At 41.4% G+C, this 23,295-nt stretch overlaps 1 protein-coding gene across 4 annotated transcripts in view; it reads left to right on the top strand.

Moving 5' to 3' along the window:
* The window catches only part of LOC101746894 (protein daughterless), a 122,262-nt gene that overhangs the window by 38,972 nt on the left and 59,995 nt on the right, over window positions 1–23,295 (top strand). For 3 of the 4 annotated variants that reach the window (XM_062672425.1, XM_062672427.1, XM_038016757.2), the window contains exon 3: window positions 508–615. The exons of the other annotated variant lie outside the window; for it this stretch is intronic. In XM_062672425.1, the coding sequence (XP_062528409.1) occupies window positions 508–615 (108 nt within the window). The remainder of the gene's footprint in view (window positions 1–507; window positions 616–23,295) is intronic. 4 annotated transcript variants of the gene reach the window in all.

Below are 23,295 nucleotides of genomic sequence, written 5' to 3'. Positions count from 1 at the left end.
TATAGTTACAACTGCTTCCCCACCCTTCAAACCGAAACGCATTACTGCTTCACGGCAGAAATAAGTAGGGTGGTGGTACCTACCCGCGCGGACTCACAAGAGGTCCTACCACCAGTTTAGTTGCTCTTAATCAAGAAAAATAGTATTATTATTCGCTAATAACTGTCGGGAAAAGTCATAAAGTTGATTATCGATAAAGTTGATTATTGAAAACACGAATAAAACAACATTTTCTGAAAATAAATCGTAGCTAGATCGATTTATCGTCCCCGAAATCCCCTGTATACTAAATTTTTTTAAAATCGTTGGAGCCGTTTCCGAGATGCAGATTATATATATACTAATATACAAGAATTGCTCGTTTAAAGGTATAAGATATCAAAAACAAACTTAGCTTTTAAGTTGACGTGCTCTGTATGTTTAGTCACAATATGTGTACCTACTGATTCTAATGACACTGTATATTTGTAAGCACAATGTATGTGAGACGTATTTGTTGCACGTCAGTACGGGGTGGCGGCGACGTCGTGCACCGCTACGAACGGTCACCATCAGCCCGACAGACGGCATCTTCACCACCAGCACCACCAGCACGCGGACGTTCCTCCGCAATGGGTGAGGGGACATGTTGTATTGGCTGTGTCGTTTTGTTTTTGTTTTGTTGTTGTTGTTGCACCACTGTTTTGTTGTTGTTGTCACTTTTTGTTTTGCATTTCGGTTAAAAATGTATGTTTAGAATTTAGTGTTTATTTGTGAACTTTTTTTGTTTGTAATTTACATAGCTTCCTAATCTTATATTGTAGTTGCAAAGACGTATCATGTAAGCTCAGAATGCACTGACTTGTTGATTAATCATACCCAATGGCAATCGGTAATGCCGCTACAAAAACAAATCAAAGATACCCGGTGTGTACAGGTGTATATGTTTGGGGTTGTTAAGTACGGTCGGCAGCTAAAGATGGACTAATCGAAAATTACAATCTTAGTCATCATCATCATCATTTCAGCCTATCGCCGTCCACTGCTGAACATAGGCCTCTCCAATAGATTTCCAGTGCGACCGGTCCATTACCACCTGCATCCAACGAGACCCATTTAATAATAATAATAATAATAATTTAATAATAACAATTACAATCTTGGTACTATTCGGATTTCATGTTCCTCGCGGATCACGAAGCGAGTTACTGGAATGTGGGGGGCAGCGTTTCTGAGAGTTACACCACCATACTGCAACTATCTTCTCGCATATGCGGTCCAATAGGAGAAACTTCAACTTGTTCCCATCAATAAATTCCTAGATCCCTAATAGGTCCATAGACCGAACTGCCTTAACGACGACGCGGTCTGGATGATCGTGTAAGACGTCCGGTGCATTCGTGTTGAGCGATGCACCGGTGTTCGATTCCCAGGCGGGTACCAATTTTTCTAAAGAAATACGTACTACACAAATTTTCACGATTGACTTCTACGGTTAAGGAATAACATCGTGTAATAAAAATCAAACCCGTAAAATTATAATTCGCGTAATTACTGGTGGTAGGACCTCTTGTGAGTCCGCTCGGGTAGGTACCACCACCCTGCCTATTTCTGCCGTGAAGCGGTCATAACTATACTGAGACCTTAGAACTTATATCTCAAGGTGGGTGGCGCATTTACGTTGTAGATGTCTATAGTGACCACTTATCACCAGGTGATCTGTGAGCTCGTCCACTCATCTAAGCAAAAAGATCTAAGCAGTATAATCCATACCGCTGTCTGAAGAAGTCTTCGTTTAAGGACTAGTGGAAATTAGACTAAAGTGTCTTTTGTTTCTTCTACGTAATAAAGTCCAGTTTTACTGGTGGTAGGACCACTTATGAGTCCGCACGGGTAGGTACCACCACCCTGCCTATTTCTGCCGTGAAGCAGTAATGCGTTTCGGTTTGAAGGGCGGGGCAGCCGTTGTAACTATACTGAGACTTTAGAACTTGTATCTCAAGGTGGGTGGCGCGTCTACGTTGTAGATGTCTATGGGCTCCAGTAACCACTTAACATCAGGTGGGCTGTGAGCTCGTCCACCCATCTAAGCAATAAAAAAAAATAAAAATAAAACTTCGAGTGAGAAACTGCCTAGAGAGCGTCCTGTGTGTGATTCTCTTCTCTTAAAGACGAGGACAATCTCTCTTCGAAATACATTAATTTAAAATATCTAGACCGTGGCATACTCGTGGAGTTTCGTAATTCGTTCGAACGATTTAATTGTTCTCCTACGGAAAGATTTTTCTCGCACGCCTAGGAAACAAACAATATATAGCACCGCGTACGTGTCGTATCTATCGTGTTTTTAACAAATTGAATGATTAATAACAGTACGTACCCGATAATGGCGTGTAATAATGTGTGTTTAATTATTAATTGTAATTGTTTTTATTCGAACTCGTGTGCGAGTCTTGATCTTATCGGCTAGGTGCGCGCGCTGTGGGATGCAAATGTTAGTTTTGAAGAATTGAAAAATGTACAATTGTATTTTGTAATGGCTAATGTAATAACGGCCGTCTGGTGTAGTGGTAAGTGACATGGTCACTACACACGGGGGTCGCGGGTTCGAATCCCGCCAAGAGAAGATATTTGTATGATAAATATAAATGTCTTTTCCAGGGTTACGGATGTAAATTATACATATGTATGTGTATAATAAAAATCTTACATTTATTTCCGTTATCTGGTACCTGTAACACAAGTTCTTTACGAACTTATCACGGGACCAGTTAACGTGGCGTGATTGTTAGTAAATATTTATTTATTTATTTAATGTAATAAATACGGGTACCACCACCAGTGGCCACTGCCAAGATTGAATCAGATGCCGAAACTCAGAGCTTGACTCATATCGTGGATGCTTAGGATCTTCTTGCTATTATTTTTTTATTTTATTTTTTATTGCCCTTGTAGGCAGACGAGCATACGGCCCACCTGATGGTGAGTGGTTACCGTCGCCCATGGACTTCAGCAATGCCAGGGGCAGAGCCAAGCCGCTGTCTACCGCTTAATACTCTCCACAAGCCTCTTTTAAAGAAGGACATGTCATAGCGCTCGGGAAACACCGTGGAGGGGAGCTCATTCCATAGCCGGATGGTACGTGACAAAAAAGACCTCTGGAAACGCACTGTCGATGACCGCAGTGGGTCCAGGTAGTATGGATGAACTCTACTCCGGTGGCGGGCGGTGCGATGGTAAAAACGAGATGCCGGTATCATCTCGAACAATTCCTCAGAGCACTCCCCATGGAACATTCGGTACAAAATACAGAGGGAACCGAAGTCCCTCCGCAGACCCAAAGGTTCCAAACGATCCGCGAGAATTATTTATTATGGTCACCAGAACCTGTAGACATCATGACGTAGACGCCGTCATACACATTGTATGCGTGACGGCTGATCCACCCCATAAATCACAAAGTAAGACTGTTTTTTACCTTTTAAGTTTGCAGGATATTGAGTCTCTTTGTACTGGAGTGGATCGCATAGGTGACAGTGCCTCGTCGACTGATTTAATAACATATAAGCGTTAAGTGGTTACTGGAGCCCATAGACATCTACAACGTAAATGCGCCACCCACCTTGAGATATAGATGAGATAAGTTCTAAGGTCTCAGTATTGTTACAACGGCTGCCCTACCCTTCAAACCGAAACGCATTACTGCTTCACTGCAGAAATAGGCGGGGCGGTGGTATCTACCCGTGCGGATTCACAAGAGGTCCTACCACCAGTAAAAGTGGATACCGTACCGCGGAGTCCGAGTTCGAAGTCAGGACAGTCGTTAAAGATGTTTGGTTGGCGAGATCTGGGCGTATTTGGGGAACTGTAGTGGTCGTTTTCGTTATGATTAGAGCTTTCATTAAAGTTTTTTACAGTAGAACAAGAACGAGGCTTTGACCTCATGTCTCAAGGCGGGAGGTGGCGTTGACCTTGTGATGTCCATAGGCTTCGATAACTGCTTAATGCCGACTCTGTCGTTAGCCTTTTTACCCATATTCGTCCATGTCCTCCTACCACTAAAACCCTATCTAATGTACAAAAGTCTATCTGTTGAAGTAATATAACACATAGGTATGCAAAGTGATCAGTGACGCGTTTGCAGGCGTCTCTTATGTTAGTAAGTCTGCCGGAACTAACTGTAAACTTAGATAATGTCAATTCTTTGAAAAATCAAAGTCGCCTGAACTTTCCAAATATAAAATAGCTACATGTGTGTCATTTATACCTGTGCGCCGTCGAAAGGGCGGCGAAATAAGTTGTTTTTTCACCGTACCGTAGCCGCGTAGTGATGCGCTCAGTATCGATAAAAAGTGTATCGATGTTTCTAACAGCACGCTCGACACTATTGTACTCTAATATTATTCCTGTCTATCTCAACGGGAGTCAGGCAAAGACCGCTTCATAGGATCCTTTGCTGCATTCTATTATGTTAATTCTCGGTCGAGTTTCACGAAAATCTCGTCAGCAAGATGAATAGGAACGAATGGTTGTGTGGTTCTAACGGATCAAGAAGTGCAGCGAAGTTTTTTAAATCGCATCGTTGAAATAGGTAGGCACTAGTGGCAGGACCTCTTGTGAGTCCGGACGGGTAGGTACCACCGTCTTGCCTATTTCTGCCGTGAAGCAGTAATGCGTTTCGGCTTGAAGGGTGGGAAGCCGTTGTAACTATACTGAGCCCATAGAACTTATATCTCAAGGTGGGTGGCAGATGTCTATGGGCTCCAGTAACCACTTAATATGAGGTGGGTTGTGAGCTCGTCCACCCATATAAGCAATAAAAAAAATCCTTATGTTTGGTATTTTCATTGGAATCGGAGCGTCTGACTAGATATAAAGGGAGTGTGATGGCGCCTTCTTGCTTAACTTTGCGCTCACATAGGTTCTGGAAGCTGGCTTTGAAAGAACAGCAGCTGGTACAATATAATTCGCGGCTTCCATCATCACGTCTTGAAGTCAGCGGTGGTATAGACATGGTATTTCGATGAACTCTGTAACCGCTTAACATCATATGAATTGTTAAGAAACATTTTTTAAGGTAGTTTTATATAAGGCGATCCACTTACTGTACAACGCAAATCAGCATACTATGCACCGGATCTTAAGAACTTGATGAACAAGAAATAATATTTTATCTGAAGTCTATAAAAAAACATAACGTGTTACTTCAACGTTGATTTTAAAATCTTATCTTATACATTTAAAAGAGCAATTCTTGTATATTAAATATATATAATCTGAATCTCGGAAACGGCTCCAACGATTTTCATAAAATTTAGTATACAGGGGATTTCGGGGGCGATAAATCGATCTAGCTACGATTTATTTTCAGAAAATGTTGTTTTATTCGTGTTTTCAAGAATTAACTCTGCCCGACATCTATTGGCGAATAATAGTACTATTTTTCTTAATTGAGGGCAACTAACCGATTTAAAGGCACAACAAGATGGCGTTATCAAAAAAAAAAACGAACAAAGCTCAGTCAACATCTACTAGAACATTAACCAAATAAATGTAGTGATTCAATTAAAATTATTATAAGGGAACGTACCCATACTTCGTGACCCGTTTGGGGGGGGGGGGGGAGCGGAGTCTTTATAATACTACGGTCAGTCACAGGAGCGGGGGGGTGGCTCAGGTTTTTGTCACATAGTCGATTTTAGTGAGAGAAATCTCGTATTTTTTCGACCTATATTCGAATATAGCGCGCAGTGTTTAGCGCTTTGTAAACTCACACTACATAATTCACTAGTAATTCAAGTGTGCATGCAGTCTTATGCAATAAAGACGAGTATGAACCAAATTCTTTTTTTTTTCAATTTTTGCCTGTGAAATGATTAAAAATCATAATTATGAAATACTACGTGAAAACTAAAGGGGGAGGGGGAATCTTGGCATATACTACGAACGATCACCGAGGGGAGGGAGAGGTCGAAAAAACTAAAAAAATAGGTCACGTAGTATGGGTACGTTCCATAAGCGGAAATCTATCATCTCCGACAAGATAATTTTAAATATCATTAATTAAAAAAACGAAATCGCTTAATTTCGACAAAAATGATGATACCAATATAAGTGTCAATATTTATAAAAGCTCTTCAAGATTAAATCGATTCTGATAACACAGTAGCAGGTGTCCTTTTGATTTTGTCAAATACAACTTTCACGTCCACGAAATTTCCAGTTCTTCGACTTCTCATGAGTTGTGATCGAAGCTGAGCCTTCTAAGGATCCTTCCTTATACCAAAAAAAAAATTCTTAACCAGAAATTTGGTTTGTGCTGGTTGTCGCTGTATTCGCTCGTCTGATAGGTCTTCTTTGATAAACGACAAAAAACTCAAGGTCAAATATTCTTTGTATGATATACTTTATATAGGGTCCACAACATGTACATAGAATCATATGTAACGTCCTGGGTTGTTCTGCATTTAAATTTCCATCTCGTCTTTTTTTTTATTGCTTAGACGGGTGGACGAGCTCACGGCTCACCTGGTGTTAAGTGGTTACTGGAGCCCATAGACATCTACGACGTAAATGCACCACCTACCTTGTGATATAATTTCTACAGTCTCAGTATAGGTACAACGGCTGCCCCACCCTTCAAACCGAAACGCATTACTGCTTTACGACAGAAATAGGCGGGGTGGTGGTACCACCCGCGCGGACTTACAAGAGGTCCTACCACCAGTAAACACCTTCTGTTAGTTGGTTAACAAAAACATTGATGGATCTTGTTTATTTCTTCCACAAAACATTTACGCGTACTGATATCCTGTTGAGAGCTCTATCTCATGTTTCTATGTTTGCTGTGCCATTTCTTTTATGGCTTCGGATGAGCCTTAACTCTGTGAGATGTGTGAGCTCCGTCTAATGTAATAAACAATCGATATATCGATATATCTCGTCCCTATTTCTCGTGTAGTAGGTCGTGGAGCGCGGGGCGGGGGTGCTACACACCTGGCGCCCCGTACTCCAATAGCGCGCCTGCGCGTGCGCTCACCCCTCAGTACGTTTGTAATAACCACCACGGTTTTTTTACCTTTGAAACAATAATTCGCTTTGAAGACGAATATCGGGTCTAGGACTGGCCTCTTATAAATGCATCCTGTGTAATGATAAAGACTTCTATTATATGCGCACGCGACTGATGCCCCAATGTCCAATTCTCAAGACATGAAATAAAAATAACAAAGCCCATGTTTTCCAACAACTTCCACAATGAAGAAATAACATCTTGCTAGATAATTCGCGTTTTCTTTTATTTACTTAAATCACATTACGTTATCTATGCTCTTTGGAAACCCTTTAACCTTGGGCAGTTTTTGAGTCGATCTTCATTGGCGCCTATAGTAACAATAATACCCTATGATCTATTCCCAAACCGCTGTTCACAGTACTGACGAGAAAAATGGTATTTGCATGGATTTCACTCTATTGAAATTGTAATTGGTTTTAATGTATATCTACGCCATTATTTTTGATACTTTTAGTCTTGAAGCCAAAATTTGAAGAATAAAAAAATCAAATTACCGAATAGTACCGAATTAAATGACAGTCATATTTTGTAAGTTTTTCAGTATAGTAATGCGTCTGATATCGATAGTAGTGTGAAGTATAAGAGGATCATAGCGCTTTGCTGTGTGTGCCTTGTCAACGCTGATTGTATTTCGGACATTTAGCATTTCTTGAATATACTCCTAACTTTCTTTGACTATGACAAAACCTCCCTCCAAAAACCCCTTAAAAAAACCGACAAACTGTTTCCGAGTTGATCAATGTACCAATGTCTATTTCAAGGTTGTTTCAGCAGGCAGGAAGGCTTTAGGAAGGCCACAGGGTCACCTTGGTCCATGCCATTCCAAAACCCTGACTAGCTATCACGTCAGCACTCATGAACTTTATGTGGTATTCTTTCAAAAAATCGGTATCGATAAATCGGTTCGCAGATTGTTACGAAAAGAATTTGATTTTGTTGGACGCTGTCAGCCCTAGCGCGTAGAGTCCGGGACAGCTGCTCCGGGTGCACGCCCGTTGACGAGTTTACTGACCTGATTAAAGAAAAAACTTGATTTCTAACATAACGTTTAAATTTCGACAACACATACCTGTAACACCTTGCGTCGCCGCTATATCAAATCGGTGGACTAAAAAACAAACATGGTTACTGGCGCGGAGGGCCATGGTACCGTCATTGCCCCATCCTAGTGCGTCTACCTGGGTGTCAATAAATCTATACTTTATTTAATATTATAAAGCTGAAGAGTTTGTTGGTTTGAACGCGCTAATCTCAGGAACTACTGGTCCGATTTGAAAAATTCTTCCAGTGTCAGATAGTTGAGAAAGGCTATAGAGATAAGGCTAAGACCAATATGACCAATAGGACCAAGCGTAGCAGCAATAAAGAATGTTTCAAAATCGGGATATTTTTCCCTTTTGAGAGCTTACGCTATATGAAGATACGCCAAAGTAACTATTCCACACGAACAAAGTCGCGGGCAAAAACTAGTAAATGATAAACGGTCATGGACATATTAATGCCGTACTAGACAGACTGAAATGCTGTTTCCTGTTTTAAACTTTTCACATTCATTGAAATCAAGCTCAGACCTCGAATGCTAAATGCCCTTTATAAAACTGTTGGTTTCGATCGGTAATCTAGCCGGGAGTCTGTGGTAGAGTAGCATCGCCGACCACTGGACCAACGACCTGTGAGTCTTTGTTGCTCTGTGAGGTTTCCACAAGGGAGTGTTCTGACGATTTTATGATATCTTCTTGTGTTTAACATGGTACCACTCGCAAATTTCATTTTTGCTAAAACTTACCTAAGCTTACTTAAGCGAGACACTGACCATCTATAATCAAAAGGCTATAGTATGCAGCATATTATGTTCGTCTGTCTTCAATCGGCAATAAAAACAATTGCAATAGCATAACCAAGATAAAATAGTTACTCCGGTGTCTATGTCATGTCATATCAGGTGCTTTGGTGTGGAATCGTTTGTGGACTAATTAATAAAATGATCGGTGCATTCATAGCAAATGATGTCGCCATGTCTAACCATGGTTCGAATCGTGAAGGCAAACTTTCTATCGTCGGGATCCGATAACCCAAATGAACCGTCCGAATATGGCACCAAAAAAGAGGTTGTAAAATGAATTTATTAAAATCTTTTTCACTCATACGAGTAAGCAACAGCAAGTAGAGTAATGTGTAAAGGGGGAGCCACCCCATGCGTGACCGAGGGGTCGCCCGCGCACCCCTACTTGTCGCTCGTACGGACCCTGTAGTGTAGGTGTGCTCTTTACGCATTTATATAATTAAAATATGATTGTGAAATAGTCTTAAACAATACTAAAATCAATAATACTTTAAATTTTATAGCTTGTGGAATCTGACGGCAGAAAAGTAATATTTTAAAACAAACAGAAATCTTCAAGATATCACTGCTTTCGTTGATGGTAAAGTTACCCAGTTAAATCCTATCCCGGCTTCCAAGGTCAGGGTCGAGTGTTTCCGAGAAGGGATCATGTCAGATCAGGTGTCGGCTGTATATAAAATCAGTTAAATTATCTCTACGTTCATCTCCTAAAGTAACAGACCTTTACAGTAATGACCGAAACATAATTATCTTTGTTAGTCTTAGTTTATTAGAAATAAATAAATGTTACATAAATTACACTTTTTCTATTGCTAGATTTAAGTTCTTTTTTATACTATTTCTAGTCATAGAATTTTATTCGGTTTATCGTAACCGGACACCGTCCTCGCGAACCCGGCGCTTGCGACGAAGGGCTCGACGAGCGAATTATCCCACAGACACAGCCCACTGAGTTTCTCGCCGGATATTCTCAGTGGGTCGCGTTTCCGATCCGGTGGTAGATTCTGCGAAGCACGGCTCTTGCTAGGGTCAGTGTTAGCAACACTCCGGTTCGAGCCCCGTGAGCTCACCTACTACACACATTAGGGCGAAGCTGAAATAACCTCTCAAGGCTATCAGCATAGGTAGGAATATAAAAAGGTTATCGCAAGCTTGGACATAACTAGAATTACTTCAACGGCTTGAATTCGCTTTTTTGTTTCCAATTTGAAATATTAATCCGAGGCCTCGAATGCTCGATAGTGGTGGAGTTAAAGGAGTCATAGATGAATCCAACTTACAAACGTCAGATCTTGCGGAGTGACATTGACGTGTCCAAACTTACCAGCTGCGAAATCAATGCGTTTTCATTGATCATCCAGAAATTTTAAGTCGTGATGATGAATAAATGAGCTTTAGTAAAAGCACTTGCGAAACTCAAAGTTCCGACTAACATGTTCTACCTGCTAACTATAACGTGTATTGGAGCGGGATAGATATATCGTAGGCGTTTTGGAGTGCGATAGGGACGGTGAAACGGCATGGACAGATGTTCGGAAAGTGGCGCTTTTGTATGCGGGTGCGTTTTTTTTTTTCCTTTTTGTCGTAACCGTAAGTTCACGGAGGCGGGGGTCGGAGTGATGGCGATGAGCGACTTTAGACCGCTTGTGAACTCTTAGTACAACTTCCGATATTTATCAGCTCAGAAAAGTTAAAAAATATCAAAGTAATTAGATAGAAGAAATTAAATTAAAAAGGTTTTTTTCTTGCTTAGATGGGTGGACGATCTCACAGCCCACCTGGAGCCCATAGACATCTACAACGTAAATGCGCCACCCACCTTGAGATATAAGTTCTAAAGTCTCAGTATAGTTACAACGGCTGCCCCACCCTTCAAGCCGAAACGCATTTCTGCTTTACGGCAGAAATAGGCGGGGTGGTGGTACCTACCTACCCGTGCAGACTCACAAGAGGTCCTACCACCAGTAATTCTAGTATTTTCTCAGGTGAAAGCCGATATGTTTCCTGTTTCATTAATTTTTAATTAAGATCAGTTAAAGCTGATAAAACCGCGGATTTTGCCAACTTTGCTAATGACTTAAATCTAGTTTAACTTTAGTCAATGGAGTGAGTGGGTCTTGAAGAATATTTCCCGGTGCCGACGCACTCTGCGATTTGGATTTAGCGTACCTACTTCAGTCGCCAAACAACATAATAATATGCTGGTGGTAGGGCGTATTGTAAACCCGCACAGGTAGGTACCATTGTCCAGTCTATTCCTCTCGCAAACCCGTCTTGCGTTGCGTTACGAAGGATAGAGCAGCCCAATACTATTGATACTTCGAGTTTCTGTCCTCAGGTGAGTGGAGGTGGCATTCACGTTGCGATGGGCTTTAGAAGCCACTCAGTCTCACTAAATTTACCATGAGTTTATTCAATCATAATATCTGAAATAGCTGCGTTCATCGACAGTGCGTTTCCAAAGATCTTTTTGCCACGTACCATCCGGCTTTGGAATGAGCTCCCCTCCACGGTGCTTTCCGAGCGCTATGACATGTCCTTCTTCAAACGAGGCTTGCGGGGATTACTTAATGGTAGGCAGCGGCTTGGCTCTGCCCCTGGCATTGCTGACGTCCATGAGCCACGGTGACTACTTATCATCAGGTGGACCGTATGATCGTCTGCCTACAAAGGCAATAAAAACAATCTATACAGTTAAGAAATTTCAAAATAGGCGCCGGCGTTGTGCACAGGCGGAACGCTCATGAATATCCCGCTCGTACTAAAACCATTGCCGTACGGTCCTCTATTTCCTGCCCGCTCGTGGGAAAGCCGAAACTACTATCACAATATAAAAATGACTTCGCATCATCATTATCTCAGAGCCATTGTTTATTTTTCGCACCTACCTTCGGCTTTGACCAGATGTGAGCGAAATTGTAGTTTACGTCGTGACAATAGTTGACAACTGCAGCTCGCGTACCTATTCTATTTATTTATTGTTTGTGTAGTGTTTTGTAGCAGGTAGATGACCTCATCTGGTCTTAAGCGGCATCCATAGACATCGCAACTGAAATATTGCCGCGTACATTAAGACACGAAGTTCTGAATTACATAGTAGATTGTCATAATCGAGATACCCTTCAAGTCGGGAGCAGCACTTAATACTAGGCGAGCCTTAAGCTCGTCTTCCTATTCGTACACTCTTGACAGAGTGCTTGTGGTCAAGCATCAGTCGGATCCTGCGATACCGATGCGACGCCATGTGGCACGATGCTTCGCAGAGTGAGAGCAATCATTTATGTTGGAGTGAGTCACAGATTTGATCAGGTCGGTCCATCGTGTTGGAGATCGTCCGCGAGATCTTTTGCCCTCGACTTTCCCTTGCACCACCAACCGCTCAATGGAGTCCTCATTACGAGTGATGTGTCCGAAGAACTTGAGGATTCGTATTTGGACTGTTGACGATAGTCTCTCCTTGATGTTGAGCTCTTTCAGGATCGAAACGTTGGTACGGTACGCGGTCCACGGAATTCTGAGGAGACGTCTCCAACACCAAGCTCTTCTACCTATCGTCTATACATCATACCAGTTCTTGACTTCATTGAGACTAGAAGCCAGTACAAAAAAGGAGAGTAATTGTTCTGAAAAAAACATCCCAACTATGTATTCTTGTATGAGCAGTAAAATTTCAGTTATTCCAATATACAGTGTGATTCTTTATAATGTGCACATATCGAAGTGAGGGAATCTAGGCGCAATTTTATGTAAAATAACTTTAATTAATAGAAAAGTAGGTAAAGGGGCGTCTTTTTGAGAAATTTTAGGATTGTTGTAAAAATTTATGAAAAAATAACAGATTTATGCTAAAAAAATAAGTATATTTTCAATTGAGGGGATGTTTTCTCCCACTTTTTCATTTTATGAGGACGCCTAAATACTTTCAATCATTATGGAATTTGTTTAACCGCGATAGATCATTTAGTTCAAAAGCCGTTTGTTTGTTTAGACTGGAGTTCTTGAATAAAAGTTTTAAAAATAAAAAAAACAAAAAAAAATTAGCATTTTTTTAATATTTTTCCCTTGATAAAATTAAGCATAGATTCCCTCATTTCGATATGTGCACATTATAAAGAATCACACTGTATTGTGTGTTCATAGTGCATGATGTAATTGTCTAAATATGTAATTTTAAATAAAAATCCCGTTATCGTGTTGTAGAGAAGTATCGCGTTATAAGAGAGTTTTGGGGATTATTTCTTTTCGTGTTAGAGTGGAGCCGTGTTGTAAAATACCGCGTTATAGGTGGACTATCTGTAGTTGGTCTAATGCAATTTGGTCAGAGACGAACCAGGGAATATGTTTGTTGTACACCACGGACATAAACCGCATTTCATCTTAACACTGCTTCAAAACTAAATACTTCGCTACTTTACTGGTGGTAAGACCTCTTGTGAGTCCGCACGGGTAGGTACCACCGCCCTGCTTATTTCTGCCGTGAAGCAGTAATGCGTTTCGGTTTGAAGGGTGGGGCAGCCGTTGTAACTATACTGAAACCTTAGAACTTATTTCTCAAGGTGAGTGGCGGCATTTACGTTGTAGATGTCTATGGGCTCCAACAACCCCTGAACACCAGGTGTGCTGTGAGCTCGTCCACACAAGCAATAAAAAAAGAGCTATCGATTCCTATTTGATTTTTCTACTATTACCAATAATAATTTTACATGTTGCAATATTGTTTTGTACGGTTCTCTTGTATTGAATTCCAAAGGGTCGAATCGATTTGCGTATACCGCTTCCCTATAGGATCGCCGTAATCGGAAATGAATCGATACTGGAGATCCACAGAATGCGTGAGCGCAGACAATTTACATTTTTTGCGCCCAAACTAGAACGCTTTGTCCATATCGCCCTCCTTTTCTAACGAAGCGAAGTACGCGTATGTCTGTCTCGCGTCGGGGGTGGCTTCGCGAGGGTGATGAGCGCCAGATGTTTAGAATTTCTTTTTTTTTCTTTTTTCTGAACCGATCTTAGCCGGGGAACAATGGTGGGTTTCTGATTTGGCCATATGTCGGATATGCAGGTATATATCTGATGTGGTACTTCGATTTCGTGGCTTTTGAGTATCTCGAATTTTAATACCGGTCATTAGCGAAATGTTATTTTGTCATATGCGGACGTTCTCTTTTGGACGGTTCACGGATCACGTCCAGGCACAGAGATCATTAGCCCAGGCTTTTTAGCCAGAATGTTCATTTTGTCTTCTCTTGTATCTTGCCTAGAAATGTTAATATATTATCTATATATTAATACGTAAAGGAAAAACTTTGTATCCCTTTTTACGAAAATTGCGCGGACGGAGGAGTATGAAATTTCCCACACTTATAGAGAATATAGAGAAGAAGTGCACAATGCTAATATTATTTTAAAATAATGCATAAAATATACATTAAATCAATAAAGAAAACATTACACACACTACATACCATGTATTTGACGCACACACGCATGCATACTATTTATTTATTGTCAAGCTTTTGTTCTTGACGTCTGTGGTCAAATTGAGTATAGATTAAATATTGTTTGTCTTTAATGTTACGAGTATTTGTCTATAGTGTAGTCTTGGTGAAATCTGTAACAATAGGACCATAATAATGTTGAAACTTATAATTTCAATTAATTATAGTCGAATTTCGACTACTGCGGGACTACTAGTATATTATTATAATGTATTAAAACATAATTGGACGACTGAAGCGAATAAATAGTCGTGGTGGGGATGCCGACTAACTTGGACCCGATTGCTGTGTCGAGGGTAGTTCCATCCCCACTTCTGGCAAACGTTCTTGTGAAAAACAGATTTGTTTGTCCTTAGTCTGGGTGTGTGTCTAAATAATTATTATCTTCGAAGGTATAGACGTAAATATCGGATACCTTCTTTTTCTGCCGAATCTTCTGGGAGGTTCCCGAGTCAATGGGGCGCAGTATTGTCCTAGTGGAAGCGGGCGCATACCAGGTGATTATCTCTTAAACTATCTTTTGAATTATCCTTTTTTATGTTTCAGGTAAGTTCGTTAGGTCAGTGTGTGTAGTTACGAAGCCATCGAGGAGCTATAGAGGATGCAAGATCTCCATCCATTCGGTTTGAGCTTCCGGTGACCGCCGCGGGAGGTAAGTCACAAGAGTTAGCGGGAGATTGTCGAAGAAAATTGAGAATCGAAATCGATCACTACATGTATTATGTGTAAATAAAAATAATAGTTTATTTTTATGTTTAATACATGAAAATGAGACTTGCTTCGTCGACTATTTAGATCACACTTACCTACTGATGTTGACATTTTCGACTTACAATTTAAATATGAAAAAAAAACTTTTAGTGGACTGGTTTCGTGTGATTTTTGTTATTCAAAAAGATTTAATTAGCACCAAAATTTGGCCGCATTACTTATTACGTAGTAAATATATAAAAGAGTTTCCCTTAGGGTATTTTTGTGTTTTTTTTTGACGTGACAACGTCTTATAATTCGATGGAGCCGGCTGCACGCACGAAAAAACATGAATCATGCGGCGTTACCTCGCTCTGAGGCGTATTTTCTTATGACGTTGTCACGTTCAACTATCGTCAGTAAACCGACTTTACAGACAACCGATTTTTTTAACAAAAATGCAACTGCGTGATTTTTTATTTAATAGCATGTAACTAATATTTGACACGGATAAATAAAAAAGACTCCTACTGCCTTCAGTTAGGTCTTAGATGGGTTTGCCTTGTGAAAACTAAAGTCCGCAATCGCCCAAGACTTGGACTAGCCGTAAACTGTTTCGCCCGCCGTTGATTAAATATTGCAGTTTGATTGCTTTAAAAATACTCCGGGTAAGAAACTGCAAAATGTCGCAGAGTGCTTTGTTGATGAACTTCATTCAAAATAGGGTTACGATTAATATTTCTAGCTCACTTAGCAGTCTTACTGGCGGTAGGACCTCTTGTGAGTCCGCACGGGTAGGTCCTGTACCACCGCCCTGCCTATGTCTGCCGTGAAGCAGTAATGCGTTTCGGTTTGAAGAGCGGGGCAGCCGTTGTAACTATACTTGAGATCTAAGAACTCATATCTCAAGGTGGGGGCGCATTTACGTTGTAGATGTCTATGGGCTCCACTAACCATTTAACACCAGGTGGGCTGTGAGTTCGTCCACACAACTATGCAAAAAAATGGTGAAAATCTAGCCTGAAATAAGCCAAAATATTGCTTGCCAACTTTGGAAATTCAAGATACTAACATTAGGTAAAAACATACATGGTGAATCAATACCACGTGCCGATCGTATCGTATTGTTTGCTTAGTGATAACGTACCATACCCTAGTGTCAATACGGTCTTTATTAACGGCAAGATATTACAAGTTTTTAAAAGTCGTATTTTAAATCGACAATTTTTGAAGAATAATCAAATATTCCACGTTGTAATCGTCCGACAAAGTTCTGAGATATAAGTTTTTGATAATTTTTTTGAAGATCAAGAATGGTTTCCTCTGTTCCTCTCCTGCAAACTCCGTTTTTTTTTATTGCTTAGATGGTTGGACGACCTCACAGCCCACCTGGTGTTAAGTGGTCACTGGAGCCTATAGACATCTATAACGTAAATGCGCTACCCACCTTGAGATATCAGTTCTAAGGTCTCAGTATAGTTACAACGGCTGCCCCACCCTTCAAACCGAAACGCATTGTTGGTATATCATTTGTTATGCCCTCTTGAATATTGACGTCATCGTACAAAATGTCATGAAACTAAAACGCTCATAGCTTCCTTATTTGCGAACGGATTTTTATTTTGTTTTCTTCGATAGCTTACATTAATGATTAGCTTTTAATGAGGCAATAAAGAAACCAGTCAACGGGCGGATTAACGTTATTTTATCTATTTTATGTTTTCCACTTTATTGGTTGAAGTACTTAAAGTGTGTTTCGCGAATTTTCCATATCGTTCGCGCGAGTCCGTCGTCAAGATGCTGCATTTAAATTCTGTGCCAGATGGTCTGTTCTCGGGACGAAAACGTGACCCTCAACTTGAACCTTTAAAAATGAGATATTATTTTAAATTATATTATGTTTGATTCGTTTTTGATCTATACATATATATATATATATATAAATGTTAACGCACACGTTTTACATATATATTTTTAATTTTTAATAATTTTTTTGCTCAGATAGATGGGCGAGCTCACAGCCCACCTGGTGTAAAGTGGTTACTGGAGCCCATAGACATCTACGACGTAAATGCGCCACCCACCTTGAGATATAAGTTCTAAGGTCTCAAGTATAGTTACAACGGCTGCCCCGCCCTTCAAACCGAAACGCATTGCTTATTGCATACAAACGGAAAACTGTTGTTTTCTTTAATATATCAATAGATAGATTAGTATGCGGCTCATTGCATGTGAAGTTGTCACCACTCTCTTAAGTTATCGCTAATGTTAGAGGCACAGATGCGTTGCAGCCAGTAGCTTTCGGCAGTCGAAGAATTCTCATAAAGAATGTGCCAACGAGAATCGGTAAGAAATCCTACAGATATACAATTACTGGTGGTATATAATATTACTGGTGGTAGGACCTCTTGTGAGTCCGCGCGGGTAGGTACCACCGCCCCGTCTCTTTCTGCCGTGAAGCAGTAACGCGTTTCGGTTTGAAGGGTGGGGCAGCCGTTGTAACTATACTGAGACCTTAGAACTTATATCTCAAGGTGTGTGGCGCATTTACGCTGTAGATGTCTATGGGCTCCAGTAACCACTTAACACCAGGTGGGCTGAGAGCTCGTCCACACATCTAAGCAATAAAAAAATACAACCTCTGAATAGTATTCGGACCACTGCAACCGAGAGGATTTTCCTGCTCGACAGCAAACGATAACAACTGCGTTTTGTTTCCCATTCTGTCCCACAATAAGCTCCATCAACATCAAACAAAACTGAGACCTTAGAACTCATGTCTCAAGGTGTGAAGGGGGTCGTCGTAGGTGCCTATGGGCTCCGGTAACCATTTAACGCCAGGTGGGCCGTGAGTTCGTCCACTCATCTCGACCTTGCGTCAATAATCCTCAATGCTGAGGGTCGTCGCCTCCACCAATAACTTTCTCCTGGATTATCCTGCGCCACTCCAGCCTATCCTCGGCTGTGTGGATCCCACCCATCTAAGCTAACTATACTGAGACCTTAGAACTCATATCTGAAGGTGGGTGGCGGCATTTCCGATGTGGTTGTCTATGCGCTCCAGTTACCACTTAACACCAGGTGGGCTGTGAGCTCGTCCATCCAACTAAGTAATAAAAAAAACTCAGATTTCACCGACATTTTCATAAACGTCGCGTTTTGTCAGCGCTCGAGCCGAAGTAACCACTTAACGTTACCCGATCGGGCTACCTGATCGCTCCTCTGACTTCGACGGCAAATTTTCAAATAATCGCGCGCGATGTCGCGAACGCAAGCTAGCTCAGCGCACAGACTGACACATTGCACGACGGTAACACGATACACTGTGCCACGAAAATATAAAATGAGATGAATACAAATCGTTTTATTATAAACTAAATTTGAATATATTATTATTATCGAGTGGGGACGTAGTTTATTTTGTTGTCCGATCGTTCGTTTCGGCTATTACTTCTTATTCTCGATTCTGAGTCGGAGTCGCTGATGTGGTAACGGGAATCCGTGCCGTTTCTGATTCGAAGTAAACTTGCGTTGCGAATTCAAATATATATATATATATATATATATTTTATTGCTTAGATGAGTGGACGAGCTCACAGCCCACCTTGTGTTGAGTGGTTACTAGAGCCCATAGACATCTACAACATAAATGCGCCACGCACGTGAGACCTACCCGTGCGGACTCAAGAGGTCCTACCACCAGTGATTACGCAAATTATAATTTTGCGGGTTTGATTTTTATTACACGATGTTATTCCTTCACCGTGGAAGTCAATCGTGAACATTTGTTGAGTACGTATTTCATCAGAAAAATTGGTACCCGCCTGCGGGATTCGAACACCGGTACATCGCTACATATGAATGCACCGGACGTCTTATCCTTTAGGCCACAACGACTTAAAACGAATATATATATTTTTATTGTCCTTGTAGGCAGACGAGCACACGGCCCACCTGATGGTGAGTGGTTACCGTCGCCCATGGACTTCAGCAATGCCAGGGGCAGAGCCAAGCCGCTGCCTACCGCTTAATACTCTCCACAAGCCTCGTTTGAAGAAGGACATGTCATAGCGCTCGGGAAACACCGTGGAGGGGAGCTCATTCCGTAGCCGGATGGTACGTGGCAAAAAAGACCTCTGGAAACGCGCCGTGGATGACCGCAGTGGCTCCAGGTAGTATGGATGAACTCTACTCCGGTGGCAAGTATGAAGTCCATTGGTTGAACTAAACGGCTGAAGGGTGGGATAGTCGTCGTACCTTCGAAACATGGACCTCATGTCTCAAGGTGGGCGATGGCATTCACGTGGGGATATCTGGGCTTCTACAATCGCTCAGTATTGATTGAGTAGTGGGCCGTCTGTCCTTCTAAAGCATTAAAAAAATGTGTATGATTTGGTATTGATAATTTTCATGTGAAGGGGTAAATAAGAAGTTTGGTTTTAATAGGATGTGTTAATATCGACTATTAGGCAGCTAGGAAACAGTTAAAATTCCATTACAATGTAATGTAATAATGGTTCATATTAATTTAATACTATTCACTAACTTATTGTGCTCGATTATTCGTCTTTTCTCCACTTTATCCCACTAGGTGGGGTCGGGACAGCAATTTTTTCTCTTCCATCCTCTTCTATCAGCCGTCAGCTCAACACTCACTCCTCTTTCTCTCATATCGCCATTCACACACTCCATCCATGACTTCTTCATTCGACCTCTCCCTTGCACTACCATTTCCATACATCACCTAGTCACATGCATCTTCTTTCTACGCATCACATGTCCATACCACGCTAACCGTCCGCTCTTTAAGTTGATTGCCGATTCAAAATCAAAAAAAGCTTTTATTCGAGTATGCTTTTACAGGCACTTTAAATACGTAACGACTTTCGGCGCTTTCGACATTATAATTAAGATTATGACGACTCCTTCAAGTCTCGTATCGCATTATCGATAACAAAAAGTAAAGCGCAGATTTATGCAAATGATTGGCCAGGTGCGCATCTCCGCACGGCGCGTGACCCCGTCAAGGCCCCAGAGAACCAGCGCCGACAATACCGGTCCATTTGTCGCGGCGAACGCCAAAAATATTATCTGTTTTCCACGAAGATGAAGGAAAAAAACCCACCAGAACTCTGACACCGATGTCGCCGCGACAGATGCTCTCCTACCAATTTAATATTCTAATATACAGGTTTCGTAGGAAATTATAAGATTTGGAATTTGATATCGGATAGCGCGTTTTGTTTATTGCTTTAGTTGCATTGACAGGTACGAAACCGTCGCTTGCGTTATTAACAATGTCAACAACCAATGCAACTTGAACAAACTAATCGGCAGGCTTTGTACCAGCAAGGCCTGTTGTGAATCTACGTGTACTGCTTGTTCTGATTCTGACCGTTGTTATAATGCAATTTTAGAGTTCGACCTCTTCTTTATTCACAGCCCACCTGGTGTTTAGTAGTTACTGGAGCCCATAGACATCTACAACGTAAATGCGCCACCCACCTTGAGATATAAGTTCTAAGGTCTCAGTATAGTTACAACGGCTACCCCACCCTTCAAACTGAATTACTGCTTCACGGCAGAAATAGGCAGGGTGGTGGTACCTACCAGTGCGGACTCACAAGAGGTCCTCACCTCATCGTGTCTCAAGAGAAGCGACTTTTACGCTAATTTATAAAACAAGTTTGGACGAACCTAAAAAACCTATTACAAAACTGATGAACTTTAGCCAAATCTCGAATCTATGATTGTCAAGTTTACAAACAGGCTTTCGAAGGCGTCGACTAAGTCAATTAGAGTAAAATAAATGAGCCACAATTATCGATGTACCGTTGTTGCGGCAGATGCGGGGGACCAGTCCAACGGGTTGGCGCGGTGTTCGCTTATTGATATTTCATCATAACGTGTGCCTTTGGAATGTCTTAAGATGGGCCCTAAGTAGGAAACCTCTGATTCTTCAGTGTTCGTATATGTAACTGGACGCAACGCAGAGAAAATCGGTAGGGTTGTCGCATCTTCGGCATTAGCAAGCACTTTCTGCTTCCCGACGCCTCTTTAAGTACTCATGTGTACTGGCCACTTAGTCAACTGCAGTACTTATTCCATGTTTTTAGAGATTGATTTTCTGAATGTGGATATTTAAAAAAAAGTAATATGGACTATGCCGAATCTCATACAAATCGTTGTGTTGATTGAGGAAATAAACGATGATATTTCTCACATCTTCGTAGAGCTTTAGCATTAGCGACAACCGTGACGTTTTTAATATTGCGCAGTGTCTCGATTGCACATATAACTCTTTTTTTGTCCTATCTGAGCTGATGGTCTTGAGAGACCATACCAGCGTCACCGGGCGAGTAGGTGAGCTCACGGGACTCAAACCTGAAGTTGTTGCTAAGACGAACCCTAACAAGAGCAGTGTTTCGCAGAATCTACCGCCGGATCGGAAACGCGACCTACTAAGAAGATCCGGCGAGAAAGTCAGTGGGCTGTGTCTGTGGGTTAATTTACTCGCCGAGCCCTTCGTCGCAAGCGACGGGTTCGACGGGAACGATGACCGGAGCTTTGGGTTGGTGGATCGGGAGGATCCGAAATGACGTGTACATATAACAATGTACACTAGCGCCCCGTGAAAAAGTTCGGCTTCGTGTCTCAGTAATGTGCAGTAAAACTATATAAATAACTAAAGATGAAAATCTGTGTCACTACCACTTTATACCTTAAACTAAGCTAAGCATTCCCAAACGGTAACACGTTCGGGCTCAGAGTGCTCGTCGAGTTACCAAAGAGTATCCAGACTCGCTGACTACATCTCTGCCCTTTTGATGACGCGATTTGACCATGTTGCCGTATTCTTGGACGTCGTTTTTTTTAAGTCTAAGGTTATTATAATTTTTATTTATTGCTTAGCTGGATAGACGAGCTTATGGCCCACTGGTGTTAAGTGGTTACCGGCGCCCATGATCATCAACAACATAAATGTCACCACCCACCCAGACATGAGTTCTAAGTATCAGTTTGACAGCACAACGGCTGCCCCACCCTTCAAACCGAAACGCTTTATTGCTTCACGGCAGGAATAGGCAGAGTGGTGTTACTTACTAGTGCGGGCTCATATCACGCCTTAATAACAGTAATTACGGAAATTATAATTTTTGCGGGTTTCATTTTTATTATATAAATTGGTACCTGCCTGCGGGATTCAAATACCGGCACAGTTGCAATGTCCGATACGAATGCACCAGGCGTCTTGTCCTTACGCCACGACGACTTCAAATCCTGTGATATTGCGATAATGTTTAAATGTCCTTCCATATTAGAGTATTTCTAGATTTCATTGAAATCCTCCTCGCGTTTTAAGGGCCTTATCTGGAAGACTTGATACCTTCAATAAGCTAGTAATAGTATGTGTACAGAGTCGGGTTCGTGTTATTACCTAAAACCAAACCCTATTATAGGGTGTGAGGGTTCAAGGTCGTCCACTATGTCAGATCCATGCAGTAAACACCGCAGAAGGCTCCCATCCATCCAGTACAATTTTTGGACAAAATTTTCAAGATTCTTTTGTTTTTTTTATTGCTTAGATGGGTGGACGAGCTCACAGCCCACCTGGCGTTAAGTGGTTACTGGAGCCCGTAGACATCTACAACGTAAATGCGCTACCCATCTTGAGACATAAGTTCTAAGGTCTCAAGTATAGTTACAACGGCTGCCCCACCCTTCAAACCGAAACGCATTACTGCTTCACGGCAGAAATAGGCAGGGTGGTGATACCTACCCGCGCGGACTCACAAGAGGTTCCACCACCAGTGATTCGTTTGGTGCTGAATGAAAATTAGCTTAAACCTCATACATCTCTGCTTAGCTGCCACTACAAAAAAGCACATCAGAGAGGCGAGTTGAACGACCCTGCACACAGAACAAACGTGAAAGGGGTCCCTTTGTATCAGCGAGGATCGCAGTACAGTGGGACGACAGAATGCTTCACGAAAATATTCCTTGAAATGTCACCATAGGGTCGTGTCTTGATTGAACTCTTGTGTAAGAGCGTAAGCGCATGTTTTCGTTTCTTATTTGCATATTAAATTTAATTGAATTTTTATAGTAATAACTAGCTGACCCGGCAGACTTCGTAGTGCCTCAATCGATAAATAAAAGACCTAAACTTTTGTATAAAATAAACTTAAAACAAACAAAAGGAATCCGTC

This window comes from Bombyx mori, chromosome 2, assembly GCF_030269925.1.
Source record: "Bombyx mori chromosome 2, ASM3026992v2".
NCBI classification, from domain to species: Eukaryota; Metazoa; Arthropoda; class Insecta; order Lepidoptera; family Bombycidae; genus Bombyx; species Bombyx mori.
Note: the sequence above shows the minus strand (reverse complement) of the source record. Positions and strands in the feature narration are given on the sequence as shown.